The sequence below is a fragment of the Gavia stellata genome, chromosome 3, assembly GCF_030936135.1.
Source record: "Gavia stellata isolate bGavSte3 chromosome 3, bGavSte3.hap2, whole genome shotgun sequence".
Lineage (NCBI taxonomy): Eukaryota > Metazoa > Chordata > Aves > Gaviiformes > Gaviidae > Gavia > Gavia stellata.
The window spans coordinates 102,102,844-102,122,652 of NC_082596.1; the positions used below are offsets into that span (position 1 = coordinate 102,102,844).

Genomic DNA, 19,809 nt, shown 5'->3' on the forward strand with positions numbered 1-19,809 from the left:
AGCTGATCAATTTAGGTAAGAAGACTTTCTGTTCCTGCAGCCTTTTTTGGTAGCCTATTCCATTTTGTATTATTCAGATAGATTTCTTTTTACTAGTTTAAGATTTTGAAGCAGCTTCTGGAATTCTTTCTTTTTGAAAGAGTTTCTTTATATAGCAGAAAACACTTTTTCTGTTTCTGTCATTCGAACTTGGTAGCCTCAAAATACCAGGAACTTAGAATTTATTAATACAGAAGGGTTGTAATAGGACATAAACCCAATAGATCTTACAAACATTTTTTACAAGACAACTAAAACCTTCTCTTTGCATGAAATGGAAGAGTAATAAAATTAATTAGACACAGTTGGCATTCTTCACACTTCCTGCCTGCAACTTTTAGGCTTGCAACAGAAAATAAATGTTACTTACGAAATAAGAGCAGTGAGGATGTAGGCAGCAGAATTTCTCTAAAATTCTCATTAGGTGTGTATAAAAAGGCAGAATTTTCATGTTGGGTATGATTTTTAAATGATGATTCTGTAACTGAAATGTTAACAGATTAAATTAATGATTAAACATTCTGTCAGTCTGCATTTGAGATAATTTTTCAAATATGACTGGTTATGAAAACTATCATATATAATGTTCTAACATGACAGCTGTGTCTAAGAATGGGAAAGGTTGGGGGCTTTTTTGTCTTTTTTGACTAAAATAGAGAAGGAATGTTGATACATAAACTGCTAACATTTTAAAAATAGTAAAAATACTTAAATGTATATTGCAATTTAACCAAAGAAAGCTGAGACGACGTGCTTTTGCCTTATTCAAACAAGCCAAAATTATTAGACTTCTTGGCTTTTGATTCCAAACTCTGTTGAAGTAAACCTGCTTTTACAAAGCATTATAGGGTTGGATTAGGTTTGGTTCTTTGGAGTGGGGTTTGGGGTGGTTTTTTTTTTTTGGATGGAATTAAGTTTGCTTCTGGTGGAGAGTTCTTCTCCCACCTCTTTTTTTTTTTTTCCCCCCAAGTGTCTTCAAGCTGTTTTACAGCCAGCCCTTTTCCAAAGTACATTTTGAAATTAGCCTTCACTTAATGCTGCCCTGATTGGAGAACGAGCCTTTCAGATTGAAGCGTTTCTAGACAGAAGCACACAAACCTGAAAAGTTCACAAAAAACAGACAGGCTGCATACTCATTTTAATTCATAGACATATAAAGCTGTTAATGTTGCATAAAGAGATTTAAACCATTATAAAAATGTTCTGTTTCTTATTTGTTTGTCAGTGGCAGAACCTGTAGGGCTCTGATTCATTCCAGAAACAGCAAAACATTAGTTTACCACTGCTGCCATTTAGTGGTCTATATATGATCATCTGGTATATTGCTGCATAGTTTCTTTGTCATCTGGCAGCATTAAATCTAGAGCTTTACATAGAGAGATATAATGTCATATTCTCCAAAGGTTGATTATGTTGCAGCTAAAGCAAACTTCTAAAGCAACTTTCTTGTAATTTTTGTTGTTGTTTTAATCAGTGCAGGTACAAATATTTAATGTTTTACATTTATGTTAAATGTCTTTTAAAAAGCAGCATATTTGTTTCTCCTCTAGTCTTACACAAAAACAAAGCAATAGTATTTTTTTTCCACGTACTAACAGGCGAGTGCAAGCTGTTTGCATTCCAGCAATTCACCTGCATGTGACTGCAGCCACCATGCAAGTCAGCCAGAAAGACTTTGAAAAGGCTCAAGAACAACTGAAGCTTTTGAAAAAGGATCCTGGGAATGAAACTAAGTTGAAGCTCTATGCTTTGTTTAAACAGGTAGGCTTGACTTAGTTTGTTTTGCAAGGGGCATTTATAGTTTGATGGGATGGACCTGTAAAATACTTACTTAAAATAGGGGTTGTTCAAATGTAGTGTGTCTTAACAAGCTCTTAATTTCAGGTGCTCAAATTCTGTTCTTGAAATGCCAGCCCCTGAAATCCTGCCTGAATTCTGATAGAAGCTGTACTTGTTTCATCTTATAAATCACGCTTTGAATAGAAACCTTTATTCAAAGAAATAGAGCCCTTATTCAAAGAAATAGAGCCAATTTACATGCCTTCCATATAATATAGCACATCTTGATGCAACTCTGCAAAATGGCTTATGCTTAGGAAAAAGAGTATGCCACATGCTTCCTCTTTAAATTTGTTGTATCTACAGTCAGTCAGATGGGCCTATAATATAATGCTGTTGACATTCAAAGGCTGGCTTCTGGGGGTTTGTTTTCTTTCTTTTTTTTTGAGTGGTCGTTGTAGTCTTTTTTCTTTTTTTAATTCAAGGAACTGTTCTTCCACACTTTGAGTGAAGGTTATTCTTTACTACGGTATGGAAGGAGACCTTTGTAGAAATAGCTGCAAGTCCTTAGCAGGGTTTGTACTGGTATTTGGGGAAGTATTTGTGAAGGTTGGCTGCAGGGTCAGTACAGGCTGTGGCTTGGTATATTGAAGGCAGTCAATCGCTCCTTTAAATAAAAACTTAGACAGCTGACTGTTCCAGGTAGTTTTACTAATTAATAATAATGAGCTCATAAATGTATTCTTTCTTTTCTGCATCCCACTTGAAATATTTCTCTCCGATAGAGTACTTTTCTTCAGGAAAATTGATCATGGAATACTTCAGGATAGCTCAGACTCTTTGTGATCCAACGCCCTTGCTCATAGTAGGGCCAACTTTGAAGTAAGATCCAGCTTAATAGATCCTATGCAATGGTTTCTTTGTTCACATGGCTTACAAGTCTTTAACTTTCTTTTTAAGTGTAAAACTTCCACAATTTTTGAGATAGGAGAACTTAACATGCATGGGCGTTTTGGAAGCTAGTGTTTCATATTGGTTAGGTGCTTTTGAAAGCCCAGCACCAGGTGTTAGGAAATAGCAGACACTGAAAACTTTATGGTAAGTGAACTGTCCAAATATTGCCCAACCACTAGGTATTCCTTCTGTCTCAGAGTTGAATTCTGTATCCTGATGAGATAAATATTCCTAACAGTCATCATCTTTTCTACCAAGGCATCTGAACTTTAATCAAAGGTTTAAATAAGTTTTGTTTCGCTCTCTTTTCAGGCTACTGAAGGTCCCTGCAACTCTCCAAAACCAGGTATGCTGGACTTTGTCAAGAAAGCCAAGTGGGATGCATGGAATTCTCTTGGCAATTTGTCTCAGGTGACAATACCTATAATCTCATTTAGATACTTTGTAGATTACTCTACCTTGAAATGCCTGGTCTGTAAGTGAATGACTGAAGTCTAAACATATTATATGCTAGTTGGGTGACTCTGCTTCAGACACCAAAATGTTTTGCACTGTATTCTACGGTTATTTCACTTCAATGTTTGGAGGTTTTTTACTCTGTAAGCCTAGTTTTACGTTGTTACTATCAGCTTATACCAGTGTAAGATATCTTAGGTATGTGTTGACTTATAATAAAAATAGTGTTTTTCACACTATGTTCAGTTCTGCTCTTCCCTTTAAGAAAGATGGATTGAGCTTCTCAGTTCTTACAACAAAGAGCAAATTTGTGAATCCAGCATATTGATAACTTTGTAATTTTAAAATCAGTCTCTTCTGCCACTGACTAAAAGACTAGAAAAAAGTGGTATATTGAGAGCCTCTCTTCATTCTTTCTCAGTGTATCTTGACACCTTGAAGTAAAGACTTCTATAAAGTTATGAAAGGTATTCAAGTGAAGCAAGCAGGAAGAATATAGATGCAAAGATACATAAGCATTCTTTTTTCATGCAGACTGTGGCAAGTCTGACATAGCATATAGCTACCACAGTTTCTTCAGCTACTATTAAATGAAGGAAACATAAGCTTTACAAACCAGCTGTGTCACTGCTGCATTAGACCTGCTGTTCAGGAGTTGTTTCTGAAGTCAAAGATATTACTTAATACAGAGGGGGGTTTTGCTTTTTTTCTTTTAAAAGAAAACATGCTTGCATATTTCATGAACATAACATATTCTTGTGCTGCTTTGGGGTTTTTGGGGTGTGTGTTGATTTTTTGATTGAAATTTTTTTTTTTAAATGGCTCTGCAGCTTTTAGGAATAGCCAATAAACACTTAGGGAATAAAATCTGCTCTTGAAGTTATAGTGGAGAGGGAATAGACAATTTCATGTCCTACAGATTATGGATTATAGAATTGTTCAAAGTATATTATCCTTTCAAGAAAATAGGTTGTAACAACGAAGAACTTAGAATTCTTTTAAATCACTGCTTGCTGTTGAAATAGGGAGGCAGTATTCTTTAGGCTTTTGCATGTCGTTTTTGTGCTAAATGAAAACTAGTGTCTTCAAGCAACTTTAAAATGCCAGAGACCCATTTCAGCACTCTTATTTTCAGCAACACATGTTCTAAAATACAAACTTCTATTTTGTTGGAGAAATGTCCACTGGAAAGCAGAAACAAAGGATCCATAGAAATGTGTAAATGCTGAGAATATGACAGAGGTCTCTCTGGTAATCTTAGGTGTGGATGGTGGCACTTCTCCAACAAAATAAACGTCATCATCCCAGCATCTATGCACTTTTATTTTGTGGATCCATTGCTGCTGCTTTCCAGATGACTTTCAGCATGATCTGCAGCGTTTAAATACAGCATGCTCCTCTTCTCATCCTGATTATAGAATGCTTTCTAGTTGACATTTTTTTCTTTTGTTCTGAAGCACAGTCCCCTTTTTTTTTTAACCCACAGGTACCCATTTTATGAATAGCGTAACAAACTGATTTCCATTTCAGCCTTTGATAATCTTGTGTGATTTTTTTTATTCTTTTTTTGCTTTTCTTTCATTACAGGATAATGCCAGACAGAAATATACTGAACTTGTCTCAAGTCTGGTCTCAGCAGAATCTGCTGGCCAGAAGAAAGATGCTTCTCCAGAAGAGGGCAGACATGATGGCTATGAAACAATACTAGTTACCACCAAAAACAATATCACAAAGATAATGTTTAACCGACCTGATAGGAAAAATGCCATCAACCATAAGGTAAAGAAATTAACTTGGGAGGATTAATGATTTTTTTCTTTCCTGGGTAAGCTACTTCAGTTTTTAGAGAATCATTACTACAGGTTCAGCAGAACTGACTGAAGCATGGTGGTCTGAATTTTATGAGGGCTTAGTATCTTGACTCTGATAACCTAAGGAATAAATATCCAGTACAAAAGGAAACCATTCAGCTAAAATTTTACAGATTGGGCTTTACTGTGTCTTTTGGTTTTTTTCCAAACTTATTATAGGATTACAGTCTGCACTAAACTAAAATGGCAAACTGCAGGAAGACTAGCCTGTTCTGTGGGTCCAAGATTTAACTATAGCCTTATGTATAACAAAGTATGTGTGCAGCCTACTTTGGCTCAGCGCTGTTGTGCGTATGACTAGATAGTCTTCTGGTTCCCATAGCTATCTTCATGAGGAAGTCCATCTTGTTGGAAATGTGATCATCCTGTTTCACAACTGCAAAGATACCAGAACAGGGGCTTCACCCCACTGCTGCGAATTTTTCAATATATTATTTTTCCCACTTAAACTACTTCTCAGGTTTTAAAACTGTTTCCCATTAATGTCTGTTTTCCAAAGGACTTTATCTTGTCCTTTAGATTTGCATCGGAAGTATTGAGTATTGCAAGCATGTGTCTTAATGGTCAGAAATACCTCACATGTAATACTTAACTTTCTGTGGATGCAAATTTTTTTTGTACTTAAAAGAACCATATTTAATCTGTCTCAAGTTCCTTGTTGTCAGTGTGAATCTCCCTTTTTATGATCTTTTGTAGCATCACATTTGTACTTTGGTTTTCCTCTTATGCAGATGTACAGAGAAATTATCAAAGCGCTTGAAGAAGCTGGAAAAGATGATTCTACCATAGCAGTTATTACTGGTACTCCTTCATATGCCTTTCTTAGATTTGTTTTATATTATGCCAAAGTACAGTACTGACATGAACTATCTACTTGTATTTAGACTAAGATAGAATCGTGTGAGTGAGGAAATTCTTTCCTCTAGTATAGACCAAAAATTTTCCAAAGTGTTTTGGCAAATTTCTTTCAAGGTGGTGTTTCAAGTTCTTTAGCAAGCTTGCTGTTACATCAAAACATCTTTCTGAGATGAGAAGATAGACATGGAATACTCCTAAGGGAGTACTACTTTTAAGTAGCTGATGTATCTGCTCCACGGCATCTTCACGACTGCTTTTGAAGTTCATTGGTATGGGTTTTAGACAATTTTACCTACCTCTGCGATACATTGAAACACACTAAAAACAAGCCCCTTAAATCCTGCACTGGCATGGCCAGTAGAAAGTTTACACTGCATATTACCTATGATCATGGGAAAAACCTGATCCTTTATGGGGTGTTTTTTCTGTGGCTGCCATAGGAAAGGATTGGCCAGGCAAGCTGCAACTTGGCCCAGCTATATACATCCCAGTCACCAGATGTGTGCAGCTGGATGACTGCAGCAACAATGTGAAAGGGCAGCCCAAATTCATGCTGCCTGTGAAGTCTAGCTGTTCTGGGGACATGTCATTTGGATTTTCTAGAGGATCCTTTGGTCCATCCCTGATGCTGACTGAACAACACAGTGGCAAGGGCAGGTGGGAGGGACAGAAGGGCTGAGGGCAAGCGCTACCTGTCTGGCTCATCCTTGTTGTAGATAGATGTGTGTTTAGCAAATCAGCCACAGCTCAAGCTTTGGCAATTAAGTAGTGTGGATGCAAGGTGAATTTGGGCTCAATCCTGTTTACTTGTTACTTCTGAGGTAATTGCATATGTATTCTTCTCCGCTGTATTCTGTACCAACACCTTGTATTCCAAGGATGCTAAATTTCCTTTCGGTAGCAATGACTAGGCAGAACAACCCTTAGAAAATGAGAAGGATAGTTCACACAACTGGAATGCCTGGCACATGTGTAGGTAGGAGTAAATAGCAAACACCCCTACACAAATCTTTCTGTTCCATTTTATGTAGTTAGTAAGAGCACTGCAGCACAAAGTAATGGATGTGCTAACCAGTGAAAGGTCCCATCCTGTGAATGTCCTCATGGAACATAGGATGATTTTGACAATTAAATCATGCAGTCTAGCTTTTAAATACTCCTTACTTTTTTGATGGTGCCTCAAACTGACTTATACATTCACTAACAGGTTGTCTGCTTCTTACTGAATAATACATCTTTCAGTACAGTGATTTCAATGCAGTGCTGTCAGTCTTATCCTTAGAATGCTATGCCTTTTCCTTAATTGGTCATAAAAAAAGAGGTGAAACTTCTACCACGTATTAAATAGGTTATTCTGTCTACTTTTGATTCCCTCATCAGTTTGAAGGGGGATGAAGGGAGATGCATAAACTCAAATTTCCCTTTTCCTGTTTAAAAAAAGGTTTCTCACATCCTACTATGTGAATGATTGTGAATTGGCAGGAAGAAAAACAACTGAGCAAGTATGGAGGGAAAGAAATTTTTTTTCTCTTTTCCATCTGAAGCTGTTACGGAAAAAAGAATATTTTTTTTTTTCCTCCCCTCCAATCTTTTAATATTCTTTGGCTTTTTACCCATTGTTTTTCAGTGAATTTTCAGTTAAAACTTTTTTTAAAACTATCCATGTCCTTTAAGGTAGTGTGTATACTTTGAGACAATCCCTCCAATTACTTAATAATGTTAGACACTTACAATGAAGTTCTCTTGTAAATCTTGTAAATAAGAGCTTCTCTTACGTACTCAGAAATCATTGGTGCATTTTTTTCTTATGTGTTCTCTGCAGGAAATGGAGACTACTATAGTAGTGGAAATGATCTGAATAATTTTACTAATATCCAACCTGGTGAAATGGAGAAGATGGCAAAAGATGGAGCAGTATTACTCAAGTAGCACATCTTGGTTTCATATATGCATAAGTTACTGTAATGGGTAAAATATAATTTGCAGGCATTGTTAGAAAACATGGCAGCAGGGACCCAGTTATGCTACAGTACATCCACTGAGATGACTGTGTCTAAGAGCTCACCATGTGCATAAACACAAAGATCATGTGGGAGAAGTAGTATTAATTGTGTGAAATAAATGAGGAAATGAGATTAATATTATAAATCTGAAGTACAGTGATGTTGAAGACTCGATTTTTATTTTTTAGTCCCCAAAGTACAGGCAGATATAATGACAAAAACATGATTTTGACTGTATAGTTTGTAAGCTGCAATGAGAAATTTGTGGGGTTTTTTATATCCAGCAGTGTCTACACTAAAAGGATATTCCAAAATACCTTCACTGTCAGACATCTTTGAATAGAGACAAGGTGTAATGAACTTGTTCAAAATGGCCCAGGAATTCTGACATCTTGCTTCCATCTTTGAGTCTGAATCTACCTGTTTAAACTAACTTATTTTCTAAGGCCAAGGACATCAGGGGCATCATCTGACACAGTGGCTGAAATGTGTTTTTTTGGGACAAATGACATGTTTCTTCCCTATTTAAGCAGATTTTGTCTTCTCTTTTTTTTCTGTATGCGTGGTGATTACATCTGAGAGATGTTCGCAAGTTGGATTGCTTCCTCAAGTACTTGCAATTGATAGAAAATCTAAAATACACAGAAAAGCAAATAATGTTTTTTATTTATATTTTAAAGATGAACTGCAAGTAAAGTACTCAGTTTTGCAGCTTTTACTTAAGCAAGCTGTGGATCGCAGTTGCCCCTACAAAGTGATAATCATGCAGTCCGAATCTGTTGCAAAGATGTTATTCAGTGGTATCTGGCAAGCGTTCCAGCCTGCAGTGTTTTGTAGGGTGTTCAACACAATGCATAGTTTCAGGTGTGCTTTATAGTCTTTCATCTTGCTCTTGTGAGAAGACTGTATTTGCTATGCTGGTACTATTACACAGCACAGTGCCTCATTACAACTGATGCACAGAGGTGCCGGAGAAGTAGAGTTTTTACAACACTGTTCACTTTTGAAAAATACTCTATTTTGAGAATGTATTTTCCACTTCTTGGATGGAGAAGTAGTTGTCAAATGAAACAAAACACTGTTTCTCAAAACCAAGCAGAACAGCACTAGGGAATTCCGTGTTGTGGTAGTATCACAGTTTTGGTGCCTGCTGGGGCTTCGCTGCAGAACAGAATCTGTGAAGGGAATGGATATCCCATGGGTGGAGTTTAGATGGGTATATAGGTGGATAGATAGACAGGGCAAAAGACTGTTCTTGTTAGTGAGCTGTATTCAGTAACTGTAGCTGAAGAGGACAGCACTTTCATAACGTGATTGCGGGAACTAGGAAAGCTGTGCTGTCATGTACGTGTTTGATTCTTAGTTGGTAAGAAAATGTGGGTATTTCAAATAGTTCTTATTTTCTTTGTCAGAATTTGTTTGGGAAAGCGACAAAAACATGCTACACAGAATCTAGCTCATGGTTTTTGTTATAGAGTATCTAATCGTGTGTTTTGCAAGTTTTTTATTTTCGATGAAAAAGACTAGGATGTGTCTCTTAGATTCTGTTTTTCCTTCTGTCTAGAGAGTTCGTGGGTCGTTTTATTGATTTTCCTAAACCACTGATTGCAGTGGTAAATGGCCCAGCTATTGGAATCTGTGTAACAGTCCTTGGATTGTGTGACATTGTCTATGCTTCTGACAGGGTAAGTATGTTACATAGCTGATCTCAGGGCAGTCTTTAAACCTCTTCCTGTAGCAAATATTATTTGGTTTGGGGTAATCTGACAGAAAAGAACACACAAGTGTAAAGGCTTTTTATATCACATCAAGGAACACCTATATTGCACAGGAGTGCATCAGTCAGTGGTTAACATGCGTGGAATTTCCCTGCTGTAGTTATGGTTTTCAAGTCACTGACTCCAGTTTAAAAACTCTTTACTCTATCAGTGGGTAAAGTAAAGAATAGCTAATGTGAAATAATTGTTGTAAGGCCCCTTTCAGGTGTGGCCAGGGGAGCACAAGATTATTACAGAATGGAAGTGCAGTAACTGGCATTTTATCTAACCTGTGTTCCAAGGTAACTTTGGAAAAGCTTTGGTTTATTCAGCTTAAGATTTCCTTTTAAGGTAACTTGCCAAATACATAACCAAAAGCTGTATTAAGGCATAGCACAGAATCCCATTATATGGCTTATTTTTTTTATGTTCTGTACTGTTCATTTGTATAAGGTTATTAAGCAGCTACAGAACTTAACCCAAGGCCTTAATTAATTTCAGGCAAGATTTTGCTTGCAGAAGTGTCTATGATGGGTGGTACTTTGACTCCTGCTTCAGCACTATGTCAGATTTTTCCTCAAAGTCCCTGCTGGATTGGGTTTGTCACTATGAGACTTAGGAAAATCCAGCTGCAAGGGACCAGTTCCTTCTGCTTGCCCCATAACAGGATCAGCTAGGACCATGTCACTCCTGACATATGGTTGTATAATATGCATGATTTATTCAGTCTGTTCTGGTCCCTAGATCTTTTCTTTTACTAGAAAATTGTTGGGTTCTCCCTCTTCCTCTCCTCCCATCTGATTTTTTTTTTTTTTTTTTTTTTTGCTGCAGGGTGAACCTATTGTTTCTGTTTCCTGAATTTAAGGAATAGACTATTTTCATCCTCCATTAAAATAGCCATAAGTGTGCTTAGTCATCAGTATACTTAGGCTGTTAGGTATTATCTTAGGTTTACATCCACTCTCTCAATCTTTTCTTTTTTTGAGCTAAACAGCTGCACTTCATTCAGTTTTTCCTCATGTGCTTTCTTAGGCCTGCAGTCACGTTCCTCTGGACTCCTTCCAGTTGTTCTGTCTCTCTAAGCATAGTGGTACAAATTGGACACATCACTCCAGCTCGTGTCTTACTGATGTGAAATAGCGCAGAACTTATCCACATTCTGTAGACTGTATTTCTGTTTTGACATCCCACAGTCCTACTGAATTCACGTACTTGTGATCTTCTATAACACCTGGATCCCTTACTGTAGAGTTGTCAGTTAAACAGTTGTCCCTATCATATATTGGATATTGCATACCAAGTTATTTGTGCCAAACTTTAACTTGTCCATATTAAATAGCATCTTCTTACTTGTACATCTCCACTTTATTAAGACTATTTTGAGTTCTAATCACTTCCCCCTCTACATAAGATCTCCTACATCCGTAAGTTAATATAGGTTTAGTTGAAGTTTACTCCAAAGAGGCATTAAATGTTTTGTCCTGTTAATAGTATCCTTCTTTCTTGAAGGATTCATACTTTGAGATTCGTACGTGAACTTCCTTTTACTAGTCGTATACATAATCATTGGTAAATGCATCTTATTTTTGTCTTGTATTTCTATTTTTTTAATCTCTGCATGCTCATATTCATTTCATACTTAGTTGTCTGATGTAATTTTCACTTTCTGTGTACTTGTGTTTAAAGTCAGTGATGAGCTCATGGTTTAGCTGAGACAATCTGTTAGTACCGTCCTACCTGCATGGGGACAGCTTTTGCTTGTGCTCTTGGTAACAGTTCTTTGAGGATTTCTGTAGGGTCTAACTTAGCTTTTCACTTAGATTAGTCTTCATGAGAACTTCCCTATTAACTTCAAGTTTATTGAAGCCTTCTCAAAGGTGATTGTTCTCTATTCTTCCCTTTCTAGGGTTGTGAACTCCTGTGCAGTAAGGTCGTTCTCATCCAGATTACTACTTAATTTCACATTCTCTGGTTGGAGTGCCTTAGGCATTGACTACCTACTCCAGAAGTGGCCAGTTTTACTATGTCCAGGATCTGGTTTTATTCTCAGTCAGGTACTCCCAGAGTGGATTATTACCAACCACATGTACGGGACACTGCACAGCCCAGTCTGACAACAGATCAGCATTTTGGGCAGTCAGTTAACATTGCCTTCTGCACTGGATTTTGCTCAAGTTCCTGGGGCACCAGTTTGTACCCCTGGTATAGTTCATCTCCCCTTGCTAAAGCAGGACCAATTATATTAGTCTGTATCCTGGCAGATGTTGTCTAATCTTTTCTTATAGTGATATAATTGTCAGTTTCTTCCTAGGAAGTCTATTGGCTATCTGCAGTGCAGTAAGAGATTATTACCTTCTATTACAGTGAAAGCTGCACTGGCAACTTGTGCACTCTTTGTTTATTAGTTCATATTTTTAAATAGAAATAAAGGCAAGCGTTACGTCTTCCTTGCTTAAAGTTGATGTAAGTTGTCAAAACATAAAATTCTGCAGTTCAGTTCTAACTTGCAATTAGGGTATTGTTTTGTGTGATCCCATGATGCATTTCTGCCACAGGTTCTTTTTAAACTTGCATAAAATTTGAGGAAATAATATTCAATGACTTGAATTTTTCAGGAGTAGAATAAACTTAGTGTGTATTCAGTAAGCGAAACACTCGTTACCTCAAGTTACTTGGGGTATGTATTAATAACTTCTAGCACAGATGAGTATGAACATATTTTCTATAAAGATTTTGCACATGCAAATTACTTTCTCTAAGCACTGCATTCAAATAATGTAACTTCATCAGTGGGGTTGTTATGATAAGGGGATTGAATTAGACAGATAAAGTCAGCTCTTAAGTGCCTGAGAGGATGAAGCAGTGTTAACGGATGATATTTAAAGACTATTATGGTAACGATTCAGATGTATTTCTGGTGAACTCTGTCACAGTAGAAGCTTTAAAATGAAAACTAAATCCTAGTACTTTAGTCCTGTGCTCTGTTGTGAGATTTGCTTGTTTTGTTCTCTTTTTTTTTCCCAGGCCACATTTCACAGCCCATTTAGTCAACTTGGACAGAGCCCAGAAGGATGTTCCTCTTACCTGTTTCCAAAAATCATGGGCTTAGCTAAGGTAAGAATGTCTGCACTGTATGTGGTATCATCTGACCTTTGTGTGTTGGGTGTCCTCCAACTGTAAGAGCAAGTGGAATCACAGCAAGAATCCTCAAAGAAAGCTCCTGTTTGCATCTTTTGAAGCGAAGATGAAGAGTGTAATGACAGTGTCAGCACAGGCACCATAACAGAGTAGTGACCACTTGTAAAGCCATACTGTGATACTGATGAAGGTTTTCTTTCTCATGGCTTCCTACAGCTTCTTGAGATAATTTCTATATGGCAAGACGTTGTATCTTTCTTCCAGCAATGGGAAGGAATGATGTAAAGAAGGATTTAAAAAAAAGAAAATAAGAGCACTCTTAACAAATGTCTTGGTAAGCTGCCTTTATCAGGCAAGGGAGCAGGCGTTGCAGTGGTTTCTGCCAACCCTGTGGGAAGCTAGTATTCAACCATTCCTCCAAATGTGAATTTGAAGCAATCCATTTACGTATTTACTTCCAGACCTTTTATACTATCTATTTTGTTCTAATATATATTGGTCTTCTGTAAATACTTATTTTCTCTGTCTACTGTAGAAATAAGGAGACTAAATAATAGTAATTCAAAAAAAACCAAACCACCAGGAGAGACAGCAGAATCTAAATTTTCTTTTCTTAGAATGGCATAACTCCTTTTCTGCTGCTTTTGATGTCCCACAGAAGAAAACTGGATAGTTTCAAATACTTGTCTGATATTATTGCCGGCATTAGTATAATGTATTTTTGTTGAGCAGGGTTTAAATCTGTAAGGAGTAGAGCAATTGCTTCATAAACATCCAAGTATCAAGGGTAGTCTGTTGAGTGAGACAGAACCTACCAGTACATGTTCTAGAAATCTTGGAGTCACTGCAGGAAGCGAACAAACACGTTTATGATGAGGTAATTTCAGGTGACAACCTTGGAGCTCTGCTCAAAAAGACATATAGACTCTTGGTGAACAATAGGAGCTGGAGGCCAGTCAGTAGTGGTATAGCCCAGGGGCTGATACTGGGTCTAATACTTATTTAACCTCTTTGTTATGGCCTGGATGATGGGACTGAGTAGATAACGCAAAACTGAGAGGAATGGTTGGTAACACCAGATGCATTGCCATTCAAAGGGACCTGGACAGGCTGGAGAATTCAAGAATCTCGTAGAATTCAGCAAAGGAAAAGACAAAGTCCTGTACCTGGGAAGAAATAATCCCATGCACCAGTGCATGCTGGGGGCTTACTGGCTGGAAAGCAGCTTTGCAGAGAAGGACCTGTGTGTCCTGGTGGACAACAAGTTGCCCATGAGCCAGCAATGCACCCTGGCAGCAAAGAAGGCTAACGGTATCCTGGGTTGCATTAGATGGAGCGTTGCCAGCAGGTTGAGGGAGGTGATTCTTCCCCTCTGCTCAGTGCTGGTGAGACCACAGCTGGAGTGCTGTGTTTGGGTTTGGGCTCTGGCTACAAGAGAGACATGGACATACTAGAGCAGGCCCAGCAAAGAGCCACAAAGGTGATGAAGGCACTGGAGCATATTACATATGAGAGAGCTGGGACTGTTTTTCTGGAGCAGAGAAGGCTTGGGGGTATCTTACCAATGTTTATAAATACCTGATGGGAGGGTGTAAAGAAGACAGAGACAGATTCTAGTCAGTGGTGCTCAGTGACAAGACAAGTGGAAGGGAGTACAAATTGAAACACAGGAAATTCCATCTGAATGTAAAAAAAATAATTTTATAGTGAGAGTGGTGAAACACGGGAACAGGTTGTGCAGAGATGCTGTGAATTCTTCATCCTTGGAGAAGTGTCTTCATCTGTGGAGGTATTCAAAACCCAACAGGACACAGTCCTGGGCAGCCTGCTCCAGCTGACCCTGCTGGAGTGGGGGGTTTGACTAGACAGTATCTGGACGTCTCCTCCAACCTCATCTCTTCTGTGATTCTGTGTTCTTTTCAGAGGGTAGACATTAATGAGCAAGAGAGTAAAATAAATTACTCAAGTCTTGTGTCTCGTTGAATCACACTTTTTACTTTTCTTTACATAGGCAAGTGAGATGTTGCTTTTCAATAAAAAGCTGACTGCAGCAGAAGCCTGTGCCCAGGGACTTGTGACTGAAGTCTTCCCTGACAGGACTTTTCAGAAGGAAGTTTGGGCAAGATTAGAAGCTTATGCAAGCCTCCCCAAAAATGTCAGTATTTTGAATTTTTCTCACCTTGTAAGCCTGTAGCATTCCCAATCCTCCTGCCAAACCTATCCTGTTACTTGGTTTCATTTCATCCCTAATTGAAATAGCAAGGCTCAATATATTTTCCTTCAAGCACAGATCTGTCCCTGTCCCTCTGCTGCTGTGAAATAGATACCTCTCTTCTACCCTGGCTGAATCTAAGACAGTGCACTGTACACAGAGATTCGATGGCTGAAAAGCCTTAAAAACTAACTAACTAATCCACTTGCAGTCTCTGTGTGTATGCCTTGATGCCTTCTCTTAGATTTTTATTTTGGCAATAGTTTAGGTTTAAGAGCCTTACCATCGGTTCTACAATATTAATTGTACTGTGTGCACTGTGGGTGCTCAAGATGACACTTGGTGGCTTTACTTTTTGCTGAATTCAGTCATCCTGCTCACTAGTTTAGGTTTTGCAAAACTACTTGAGTCACAACAGTGTTCTGTTACCTTGGACAAGAGGAGGCACTTGTGCCAACTGCTGATAACGTAGGTTGCATTTGGCACTGCAGACAGTTGAACAGGTTTCACTTCTTATGCCCATCTACTCTGATTATGAGCGCTTAGTGGACTGCTGTTTCGCTTCCCATGAACCTCCTGCACCTTATTAGCAGCCTTAGTAATTAAATGCAATAATAACTTCCAGCGAAAAGGTTGACTAAAAGTTAAGAAGTACAATGTTAATACAACTGTGTTGGAACGCCAATGTGTTTATTGTGCTATTTGCTGAAACATTAAATTAAGGTACAGAAAACATAACTTCCTAATGTTCCTGTCTTTCTCCTCCAGTCCTTGGCAGTGTCAAAGCAACTGTTACGAAGTGTGGAAAAGGAGAAGCTCCATGAAGTCAACAGTAAAGAGTGTGAAGTCCTGAAGGAGAGGTGGTTATCTGATGAATGTGTAAATGCTATTGTCAACTTCTTTCAGAAGAAATCAAAACTCTAGTCTTCACCAGTAGAATAATTCACCTTCTGGCAATAGCTTAATCTGCCCTTATTGTTAATAAACTTTCTCTTCACATAATAATTCTTATACCTTTTGATGTGGTATATTTCTGTTCTGAGTACTGGGTTAAAACTGGTTCGTAAAATTAATACAATGTTATGTGCCTTGGATCCATTATGGATGTTTAGGTTGGGGGAAAAAAGGTTCATTATTCTGTAGGCAGCAGTGATGTTTCTGAATAATACTAAAGTAGTTTCTCTTCCAAAAGAAGCAACAGATTCAATAGCACCATATTTTGATAGCTCTTCAATAAATGTCTTAGATTCTTTTTATTCATCTGTGAGGAAGGAAATACTGTATTAATGAAAAAATAAACAGAAGTATTTAATTTCTGTTGTGCTGATTCTTACTCTTTCTGTAGGACAGCCTCCGTGAGAGGGAAAGTAGTTCCTGGAGGTGTGTTAATATAATAGAAGTATTCACTTGACTAACTTGAAGATTCTCAAAGATGTTTGTTGTGAGCTTTATGGTTCTAATCTTAAATATTTTTTTCTATTAATTGCTTCATATTTCCCTTTTTCTGTGAAAAATCCCATTAAAGATAGTATGACCTTTTACTGTGGCCATTTTGGAGTTAAATTAACAAAACAATTATTTTTCAACAGAAAATTTTTCTGTTGTTCATGGATGTCTTTGGGTAGAGAGTGTACCAGGCACTGCAGAGGACAGGGTCAGACTGCTGGGAGTAGGTAGGCATTTAGCTCCTGCCAGCGAATGGGAATTGTGGAGAAGCAGCAGTTACTCACCAGGAAAAGCCTCTCAATGACAAGGAGCTGATTGTTGTGGGGAGGAAAAAAAAAAAAATCAATCTTTAAGTTCAGTGCTCTAGACTCTGATTTCAAGAGCATTGATGTTGAGAGATCCAAAAGGCGACACTCTGGTTCTGGCCCCGCACGCGTAGGCAGGTATCTACATAAAAGCAGGGGTGCAGTGGGTGCCTACAGGCAATGTGGAGAGAGGCTGGCATAGGTGCAGCGGAGGTTGAAATGGATTCTGGTTTCTTGTATGGATGCAAGTTGCCAGAGCACCGGGGTGCAGCACAGGGGTGGGAGCTGCTGGGGCAGAGCAGCCAGCTGCGAGAAATGGATGGCTTTGGGTGCTGCCAGCAGGCCTTGGCTGAGACTTGCAGTGCCGCTGTTGGAAAGTCGCCTGGGCAGCATGGACGTTCAGGATGGCTGCTTGGCTATGGCACCACTACCTGGCATGGTAAGTAGGTCTTAAAATCCAGGCTTTGCCTCGAACATGGTACCTGGCCCTTGGGATTTAACCACTGAGAAAGAAGGAAAAAAACAAAACCAAAAAAGTGGGTTCAGAGAAAGAGAAAATGAGAAGTGTGGGTATGCATTGCTCAGCTATGCTATAGCAGTTACATTTAATATTTCTTAGCATCCAATTTACTTAGGGTCCTCCTTAGCCTTCTGTGAGAGTCAATGCTGCCACACAGGATTATCAGCAAAAAGAAGTCTGCTGTCACACACAGGATGGCAGAAGCAGGGCCAACAGAAACACAGGGAGAGTGAAGCAGTAGAGAGGTACAGGGGAGAAAGAGGTTAAATCTGCCAGGGAGACATGAGACCAGCCTTGGACCCAGCTGACAGGAAAGAGGGAAACCAAAGTAATTTCCTGTTAATCATGAAATAACATAGAAGAGGGCCAGGGAGGGCATGCTTCCAGCAGATGTGAAACAGCCAAGGGGCAGGGGGGCTCTGCTGCCTTCCCTCCCTGCACCAGAGAGTGGATGTGGCCCCAGGACCCAAGGTATGGCGGTGGGAGGAAGGATGTCTCTGTGAGGCAGCGTGCATGGGCAATGCTGCAGGGCAGGTGCAGCGGTGGGACTGAGGGGTGGCTGAGGCCTGGGGAACGGTGGCAGGAGATGCAGCGAGAGAAGAGTCTGGGATGGAGACCCAGGTGGGAGGCGAGTGCTGCCACAGGCTAGGCAGGCTCTGGGGCACCATGGTGTGGATGGGGCAGCTGCTGGGCTGCTGGCAAAGAGCCTTGCTGAGGCAGCGGGTTGCCCACTGGGGCCACACTGGCTCAGGGCAGGTGTTGCTGGGGTGCCCCAAGGTGTGAAGCTCCGTGCTGGCTGCAAAATGGCAGCAGCTTAGTGGGGCGAGGAATAAGCCGAGAGCATAGCCAGGGATTAATGGTTGTTCAGTCTTTTGAAAGTTCTTTATTAGCAATAATGTTTAGTAGTACATGAGCTATGTCATCAAGTGTATTTTGTGTGTGTGTGATGTGTTTGATTTCCTCGAAGAAAAATGTAGCCATTGATAATCAGTTGATGGATGAAATAGCAGAAACAGGGTTTCCTTGATCAGTAGATGCCAGCATACCACTCACAGCAATGGGAGATGAACCATTACTGGTTTTGTAATGAATTAGATCTGCCGAAATATTTTTTCCTGTTCTGACTCTCTCTGAGTAATGAGACTAAACTAACATTGTTTCTAGGGAATAGAACTCCTGGGTGTTTTTAGTTAACTTTTTGAAAAGTTAAATCATTGTCTCGGATCACTTACAAAGTTCACTTCATAGCTTCTTTGTTCACAAAACCTTTGTTTCTGATTAGCAGCATCTTTAGCAATTTTTACATGTTTTGTAGTTGCCTGGAATTAAGAACAACAAGATAAGTCTGATGAATCTCTTCAAACAATTTCTACTCACTCCTTACAACAAATTAGCAACTTCAGATAATTTCTTCTGAAATACAGTCACTTATTAATTATATTTGTTATAATTGGATTGTGAGGATTACATCAAATGTTCCTGAATACTCCTTATGTTCCCTTCAAGGTATCACCGTTGGGTGGTGTACATCTTGCTAACATGGGGGTGCAATGTACAATAGGATTCGGGTCATGCTTGGCACAATTATACATGTGCTTAATAATCTGCCTCTGTGTTTGTATAGAATCACAGGTGAAGAATCAAATAAATCTCATAGAAATACCAATGGCAAGATACCAATGGCAAGATATCTGCACCTGGTTTCAGAAAGTAAGTTGTTCTAAGCTTACACTGGATATAAGACCTGCAACATTCATTGATTATATTCATGGTAGTTACTGCTGATACAACACCTGTCTGATGAAAAGCAAGTGTGAGACCAGCAATTGGAAATCCAAAGTCTGTCAAAAACACAAAACTGCATGTGAGGGCATTGTGAAACATCACTGATATGCTCCATATTTTTATCATAAATGATTCAGTATTTTCAGGCTGCATCATGATGCTGGCTTTTATGTTTCTATGCTTCTCCTGTGTTACAGCTGAATGTGAATACGTCCATGGGAGTAATGTAGTAGATCTCGTATCTAAACAAGGACTTTTAAGTTTTTCAAACAAGTTAGAATTTTTGATGAAGATGCAGAACTCTGAACCATGGCCATTCTTAAAAGGTTTCCTCCATCTATAACTTCCCTAGATACTTAGGGACAGACAACTGTGAATGTTACATAATTTTCTTGTAGTAACTAAAGAAAATATTTTCATTCACAATATTTTCTCTTGGAGGATTAGTTTTCCTCTTTGATTTGCAGTTGAGCAAACTTTAAAACACAGTCCGTATCACCTGCAACAACTGAAATGTAATATCAATACATTTTAGCCCGAAGTAGGAGGAATAGGTCTAGAATACAACATTTAAAAAACCCCAAACCCAAATCCTTTTGTGACTTATTAACTACTTCTCCATTCACTATAATCAAGACGTGTACAGTTGAAAGCAGTTTGTATAGAGTGTTTAACATGATATTGCT

At 38.8% G+C, this 19,809-nt stretch overlaps 1 protein-coding gene across 5 annotated transcripts in view; it reads left to right on the forward strand.

Annotated features, from left to right (window-relative positions):
* The window catches only part of ECI2 (enoyl-CoA delta isomerase 2), a 33,662-nt gene extending 17,076 nt beyond the window's left edge, over positions 1 to 16,586 (forward strand). For all 5 annotated transcript variants that reach the window (XM_059836215.1, XM_059836211.1, XM_059836212.1 and 2 more), the window contains 9 exons: positions 1,638 to 1,800; positions 3,085 to 3,183; positions 4,816 to 5,007; positions 5,831 to 5,900; positions 7,780 to 7,882; positions 9,525 to 9,645; positions 12,742 to 12,831; positions 14,867 to 15,010; positions 15,836 to 16,586. In XM_059836215.1, the coding sequence (XP_059692198.1) occupies positions 1,638 to 1,800; positions 3,085 to 3,183; positions 4,816 to 5,007; positions 5,831 to 5,900; positions 7,780 to 7,882; positions 9,525 to 9,645; positions 12,742 to 12,831; positions 14,867 to 15,010; positions 15,836 to 15,991 (1,138 nt within the window). In that variant the 3' untranslated portion in view covers positions 15,992 to 16,586. The remainder of the gene's footprint in view (positions 1 to 1,637; positions 1,801 to 3,084; positions 3,184 to 4,815; positions 5,008 to 5,830; positions 5,901 to 7,779; positions 7,883 to 9,524; positions 9,646 to 12,741; positions 12,832 to 14,866; positions 15,011 to 15,835) is intronic.
* Positions 16,587 to 19,809: the final 3,223 nt, after the last annotated feature.